The 7,500-nt window shown below is 46.1% G+C and overlaps 1 protein-coding gene across 6 annotated transcripts in view; it reads left to right on the top strand.

Annotated features, from left to right (window-relative positions):
* The window catches only part of dcaf6 (ddb1 and cul4 associated factor 6), a 49,989-nt gene that overhangs the window by 37,839 nt on the left and 4,650 nt on the right, over nt 1-7,500 (top strand). For 3 of the 6 annotated variants that reach the window (XM_042077037.1, XM_042077065.1, XM_042077079.1), the window contains 7 exons: nt 1,077-1,136; nt 3,369-3,648; nt 3,938-4,023; nt 4,335-4,698; nt 5,077-5,118; nt 5,949-6,087; nt 6,800-6,956. In XM_042077037.1, coding sequence (XP_041932971.1) covers nt 1,077-1,136; nt 3,369-3,648; nt 3,938-4,023; nt 4,335-4,698; nt 5,077-5,118; nt 5,949-6,087; nt 6,800-6,956 — 1,128 coding nt within the window. The remainder of the gene's footprint in view (nt 1-1,076; nt 1,137-3,368; nt 3,649-3,937; nt 4,024-4,334; nt 4,699-5,076; nt 5,119-5,948; nt 6,088-6,799; nt 6,957-7,500) is intronic. The other 3 variants (XM_042077055.1, XM_042077071.1, XM_042077046.1) reach the window with 2 other exon arrangements.

Below are 7,500 nucleotides of genomic sequence, written 5' to 3'. Positions count from 1 at the left end.
TTTAGCTCAGTTCAATGGGCTCTGTGTGCCATTTAAGCTGTCACTGTGTGGTTTATAGAAACCTAGCCATAATCCATTAACTATGCATTCGAAGGATGTAAACGATGAAGCTCAAGAAGGAACAGGGAACGTAGAGAACTGCTTTCACTTTTCTTGGCTATTCTTGGTACGATTCACTTGGCTTTGTTACTTGTGTGAGTTCCACTTTGCTTTGTTACTTTCCACCAAGATTTGGTGGTGAGTGCATATTTCTCGCAGCCCTGCATCTCACTCTACTGGTGAGCATGCGTGAGGCAGCTTTTTAAGCAGTGTTGCCAAGGTTACCAATCACATGACCAGTACCTATTGTTCTGATTGGATAATCTCTATAAGTTGTCCCAAGTTTTATCAGTGGGGTATCAGTAGCATTGCCTGGCAACATTGCTCTTGTAGTTGCCTGTGAGTCATCACTTCACAGCTGGTGTGGCCTGAGCGATGTTCAAGGGTAGAGCTGGGGATATCATTGACTCTCATTTCAGACCAGAGGTGTAAGTCGAGGGGGATGTTACTTCACAGGACTTGTAGTGCAGAGTTCTTCAACATTTTAAGTGAAGGATCCCTTTGCTTAGATAGACACAACTGAGGTGTTGGCAGAGTACTTTGTAATGGCTTATATAATGCTAAACAGTTGAAAGTATAATCATCGACAGATTTATATTTAAAAAAACTTTTTTGTCGTTCCTTTTTTTTGGAGATAGAATTTGGTGGATCCCCAGCAATAACTCGGGGGACAGTTTTGGGGGTCGCGGACCCCCTGTTGAAGAATTCATTATGAAATGGCAGCGGTATTGATTCTGTCTTCAGCTTCTTGTGTGTCCTGTAGGACTATGGTGTAGCATACATGAATGAGATGACCTTGATCTTCCTAATCTCCTGAACTGTCTCTGTATGCATTTTGATTGGTCTGTTTGAGCTGGTATGAGCTGTTGCCCATGGCGTTGCACTCCCTCTGCTTGTTTTCCTGCTGTTGTTTGCTGTTGTTTACAGTTGTTGTTTGTTGTTGTTTGTTTGTTTAGTGAGTCTTGTTTGTGTTCCAGATTCCCCCTCGTCTGTGGTAAACAAACAGCTCGGATCCATGACTCTGGATGAGCAGCAGGGTGCGTCACCTCGTCTTTTCTTTTGCCCCACCTCCAACACTATCCTTCCTTTTTTTATCCTTTCTCCTCCTTTCCTCTCTCATCCTCCTGTACTTACCTTCCCTCCTCTTCCTTCTGTCATATCTGTCCGTTTTTTCTTGTGCTGTCTGAGATCAGTCCAGCAAGCCCTGTCCCTCCCTGTTCTTCAGCATGTTATGTTGGAGACACCCCCCCCCAACAGCACACGTCTGTGCAGCGCACAAACTGCAAGCTCCTCCTTACCTCTCATGCCTTGTCTGTCACCATCTGCAGAACATCCCTCCAGCATCCTCAACAGGGAGAGTCAGGCTGTCAATGATTCGAATATGACTCCCAAAATGTTACACGCATTGTTGTTGTTTTTTTTTTTGTCTACCCACCATGCTTCTTGCTTCTCTTTGTTTCAAACTCCTTATTTAGATGCCCTCAGAAACGCCCCGATTCTTACAGGTGTCCGATCATGCCGTGTAGATATACTTTCTGTTTAATCTGAACCGCAGGAGAGCGTGCCACAGCCACAGCCCAGTATGGCTTGTGCAGATTATCCTCAGGATTGTGCTCATGTGCCCTGCAGTTTATATTTTGATCCAATTCCATAATCTGTGATGGCTTTTCTGACAGATGACTGCACAACCCAGAGGCTGGATTAGGTCATTTGTATCTTCCCCCAAAATTCAGCCAATTGTATCATTTTATCACAAGGTGTTTGACAACTTCCTAAAGACTGTGTTTGTGAAGTGGCAGAGATCATCACTGCGTCACTGATTCCTTGTCCGTTAATGTGATCTGCATGGTGGCAGTGTGTCCGCCATCTTGCCATCGCACCAGTTTTCACTCCTGCCCGTCACACCCCTTTGTGCTCTCCCTCTCCCCTTGTGACACACTAGCTTGCAGTGGAATATATGTGTGTGTGTGTGTGTGTGTGTGTGTGTGTCTGTCTGTGTGTGTGTGTGTGTGTTCACTTTCCTGTGTCTGTGTATGTCAGTCCAAACCACACCGCTGGACCCTTCAAAGGGTGGCTTTGGAATTCTCAGGGCTCTCAGGCTTCTGGAAAGTTCCAGAAGTGACTGCCCTCTGATGGCTGTTATTATTTGTGTTGTCTCTCTGGCATTTGAATACCTAACGTCATAGTGTCAGTAATGTCAGTCTGTTGTCAGTGTTTGTGCTGCTCAATAGCCAGGCTCATTCATCAACAGATAGGAAAGAAAGGGATATTCCCTCTCTGAGATTTATGAGGGATCCTCTCCCTTCAACCTAGGAGATGTTTAGAAAAGCTCAAATCCAGGCCTCAGATGATGACCATGATGGGGCACAGATGGCAGATTAGACGGGAACAAGGAGAGGGAAGTGGCGGGAGGAGTGGAGAGAGTTTATAGTTGAAGCTGTTGTTTGGCCGCAACATTGCTGCTTGATTCAGTCTGTTCCTTTCTAAACAAACATGTATCAACAGTGCAGTGGAGTCAGCTCAGTGAAGTTCTGTAGCGTGACATTCAAACACATGAATATTTTATTGAGATCTTAAAGGAGAAATCCGGCAAGTTTTCACATAGATCTCCGTTTCTTGAGGTCACCAACTACTGTCGGTATGAAAACATATGAAAACGATTGTTTTTACCTGGCTCGAGTTGCTACAGCCAGCATCTAATGAAGCCAGGCAGCTACAGCGCTACACTTTGTGGGCATGTCCGTGAGCTTCCATTTGCATGCCCCCAGAGTGTAGCACTCTCTAAAACTCATGTGATTTCTCCTTGAAAACAATCAGCTATGGAGATAAAGGCCGTTTCACATTTTAATAAATGCGATTTTGAATGTAGACCATCTCCTGCAGTAGAACTCAATGTCCCTTTCTCGCATTGTCTCTCTGTCTCTGTCTCTCTCTTTCTCTTTGTTTATCTGTCCCTCTCTATTCTTCTCTTTCTCTTTGTTTACCTGTCCCTCTCTATTCCTCTCTTTCTCTTTGTTTACCTGTCCCTCTCTATTCCTCTCTTTCTCTTTGTTTACCTGTCCCTCTCTATTCCTCTCTTTCTCTTTGTTTACCTGTCCCTCTCTATTCTTCTTTTATTCTCCTCTTTCTCTCCCTGTCACTAAACTTAACCCTTTTCTCTGACTCACACTCTCTCTCCCTCTCTCTTGCCATCCTACTTTTCTTCTCTCTCTCTCTCTCTCTCTCTCTCTCTCTCTCTCTCTCTCTCTCTCTCTGTGTTTCTGCCACAGGTAGCATGGAAGCCTCAGGGACTGTAAGCTCGAGTACGGGCGGAGCAGCAGGTGGAGCGAGTGTGGAGATGACCGTCCCACCTGCACCCCCGCCTGAGCCCAAACCCGGACCCGCGCCAACCCCCGTTACCACCACAGCTGGTACCAGCGGCAGCTCCGGCCTCAGCAGCAGTGCGTCAACAAGCAGCCGGTCTGGTACAGCGGAACCAGTGCTGAGTCTTCACTATAGCACAGAGGGGACGACCACCAGCACCATCAAGCTCAACTTCACAGACGAGTGGTGAGAGAGAGAGAGAGCGAGAGAGAAGGAGAGACTGCGCTATCCACACTGTGGACTAGATATTTATCCATTGATGAAATCAAAACGGGGAAACCAACAGGGTAGCATAATGAATATGTAAAACATGCTAGTGTGCCCATCACCTTTTGACAGTGTTTCTATCACTCCAGACAGTAGTTGTGTCTGAAACTGTTTGAGCCCTATTCTAGTGAGGATTAGACAACGTACTGTGTATACACTTGTGACAATGGTTTGTGTTGTGTGCTGGTTTGTCTGTTTTTTTCTACAGGAGCAATCCCGGCACCAGCTCAATAGGGGGCAGTAGTGGTGGTCGTAAGCCTGATGAGATCATCGAGAGTCCATCAGCAGAGACAGGTGAGAAACACTTGTCCGGTATAAAGATGACGTTTTCATTGTCCGGTTAAAGATGTTGATGATGAATGGAAATAGTGATGATGATGAAGAAAGAAATGGTCAGATCACTTCAGTTTATTAGAACTTTCATTCGAGAGCTTTTATTTGATATTTATCTGCTTGTCAAGATTTATTACATTATTTATTACATTATTTATTACATTGTGATGGGGGGGTGGCGGGGCATGACATTCTAAAATATTCTGAGTGCTCGTAGCAGTAGAAAAGCGCTATATAAATGCAGTCCATTCACCATTTCGCTCCTCCCCCAGTGACCTCTCCTCCTGGTCAGGCAGCCCAGGCCCGGCTGGTTGCACCGGCCCCCTCTGGTGCGTCCGAGGCTCCGGGCAGCTCTTCAGCACAGAGCCCAGCGGTGGCTCAGCCCAACGGGGGCCCATCCTCCTCCTCTTCCTCGTTTGCCGCAGTTCCCTCCTCTTCTTCAGGGACACAGGGTGCCAGCGCGGCAGAGGGTGGCGGAGATGAGTCGTGCCGGCGGGCAGAACCCGCAGGGGAGGGGGACAGCGCTGCCGCCGCCACCCCCGCACAACCGTCGCGTAGGAACCAGGACTCGGACGACAGTGACGACGACCCCATCCTGATACCGTCTGCACGCTACCGAGGAGCACAGGGTCAAAGGTAAGGAGTGCCCCCCCCCCCCCCCCCCCCGCATTACTTTACATATGGTTTGGTCTGTGTTAGTCCATTACTCCTCTGGTTGGAAGTCTGTACTTTATACACCTGACCCAATTAGAAATAGGCACTTCACTGCAGGAAATGCTAAAGAAAAGACCAAAGTCCTTGTACTGCATTTGTGGAGTAGGCTATGTCAATGAGCATTGATTTTCCTCTTTTTTTTTTTCTTGTTTATATATTTTGAAATACACCAAAGGGAGATCTTAATCCCTCTGTAGTGTGTTCTTCTTCCTGCATATTTCATTCCCTGTTCTCCTCAAACAGCCGTGCCATGTCTGACATGCAGAAAGCTGTCAAGTGAATCCTTGTTCTTCCTGTTAGGTTTAATTTCAGAGGAACTCCAGTGGGGGATAGAATGATCAGGTACAGTCTCTAACGCCTGCTGTGTGACGGCTACTAAAACCAGTACTAAACGCCACGGAGTATTCTTTGACACAATTCCCCAGTTAACCCACAACAGTACTGCATATTCAACTGGAGTGTGACCGGTTGAAGAACTATTTTACACAATCATTTTTTATTTTTTTTTTGCCACATGAAGCACAGTAACTAACTGGACAGTTGCTATATGCATGTAGGGCAGTTATGTTTGTGATAACATGGATAGCGTCAGGTAGACCTTAGCATGTGCTCTGCAGTGAGGACTATTCAAGTTGTGCAGCTCTGGAGTTGCAGCGTGTTATTAACAAAAATAGCTACAGTGCATGAGGGAGCTGATGGTGTTGTGTTATTTGGGGGGGATCAGGTCTGACAGGAGTCTGGAATTATGGATGCTTTTTGCGTTCGTGTGTGAGTGTTTGTTATGTCCTTTGCTGGCCTGATATGTCAAATTATGATGTCTGATTCTCAACACTCGCCATCTGAAGAGCAATTTCCTCATGCTAGCTTTCTTGTCTTTCCTTTGTAATCAGCCATGAATGATCCTGTCCCATAAAAAAACTCTTCCATAAAGTACACAGACACACACACACATATGCGCCATACACACGCACCTTCACTCCTTTTCTCCCTTTCAAACACTCACTTTCAGCAGTGGTACTGTATGGATATTTTCATTGTTACCGTTTGAACAGGGCTCAGACGCCGTGAATAAAAAATGGATAACCTTTTTCAAGAGCAGAACCGAAACCCTTCGATCACCTCTCACCTTTGAGAACGTGATGTTTCTAACCGCTGTGCTTCGCTCCATTCAGGCGTTCCGCCGCAGCCCGGATCCAGGAGCTGTTCCGCCGCAGGAAGGAGAGGCGGGAGATGGAGGAGAGCGAGACGCAGAACATCCGGAGACCCACCGTCAAGATGGTGTACAAGGGCCACCGCAACTCCAGAACCATGGTACAGAACCACCTCTGCACCACTGCCTAATGTCGTCAACAGAACATGAGACTGTGGATCGTTAAAAGCCTTTACACGTCCAGTAATGGGCGACTTGTCTCCTCTGTTATTTTTACAAAGGCCACTAGAGAGGCTTTGGATCATATTCATCAGAAAATTAAAAGCATTTATGGAACAACTTGGGGTCTATATATGGATGATAATAAGTTCAAACTTTAGTTTGGGAGCAAAAATATGTTATTAGGACTAGTTTTGAGCTAGACCATTTTTGCATTAACAATGAAATGGCTTATAGCTTGTAGGGCAAGGGACATGGAATGGAATCTCATCAAAGCAAATCGCTATTTTTAAACCACTGACAAGGCTTAAAATAGCATTACACTTCAGTGTTAGTTTGGAGAGGGTTTTGTAAAATTTGTAAGTGTACAGATAAGTAGGCTCATTCAATTTCATGCAATGCTGTGCATATCTGTTCCGCCAAGTCAAGATGGTGGCGACCGGAAAATGGAAAAAGGTCATTCACTGACTTGATAGACAGTCCTTATTATAACCTCTCTGTTTACCTTGTAATGAATCCTTAGGAATGTATTAGCAGTTGTTTATGTCTGTACGTATATCATGCCTTTTGGCACATCAGGCGACATTTGGATGTTATTTACAGCATGCCTTGTGTGTCTGTGTGTCTCTGTGTGTGTGTGTGTGTGTGTGTCAGATTAAGGAGTCTTGTTTCTGGGGCAACAACTTTGTGATGAGCGGCTCGGACTGCGGTCACATTTTCATCTGGGAGCGACACACGGGCGAGCACCTGATGCTGCTGGAGGCTGACAACCACGTGGTCAACTGCTTGCAGCCGCACCCCTTCGACCCCAGTCAGTAGCACTACCCACTTGGCCTGTCTGTCTGTCTCTGTCTGTCTGTCTCTGTCTGTCTCTGTCTGTCTGTCTGTCTGTCTCCCCTAAGACCCCAGTCAGTAGCACTACCCACTTGGCCTGTCTGTCTGTCTGTCTCTGTCTGTCTGTCTGTCTCCCCTAAGACCCCGGTCAGTAGTACTCCCACACTGGTGCTGTCTGTCTGTCTCTTTATCTGTCTCTCTCTCTGTCTCTCTCTCTCTCTCTCTCTCTCCTATGACCCCAGTCAGTAGCAGGTCAGCTCTGGGGCTGTCTGTCTGAGTCTTCTTTGTTGTTCCTTTTCCTCATTTCAGTTGTCTGTCCTGTCCAGTGTGCCAGAAAGGTGTCCTCTTCCTTTCATTTGTCAATTGTACTTGCCTATTACCATCGATGTATATATCTTTCCATCCATGTATCTGTTGATGTATGTATTTGTTTGTCTGACTTTCTATATGCTGTCATTTCTGTCTTTGTTTATCTGTCATTCTATCTGTACAGCCATTCATCCATCTATAAGTCCTAATGT

This window comes from Alosa sapidissima, chromosome 2 (assembly GCF_018492685.1).
Source record: "Alosa sapidissima isolate fAloSap1 chromosome 2, fAloSap1.pri, whole genome shotgun sequence".
Taxonomy (NCBI): Eukaryota; Metazoa; Chordata; class Actinopteri; order Clupeiformes; family Clupeidae; genus Alosa; species Alosa sapidissima.
This window is presented reverse-complemented; position numbering and strand designations above follow the sequence as displayed.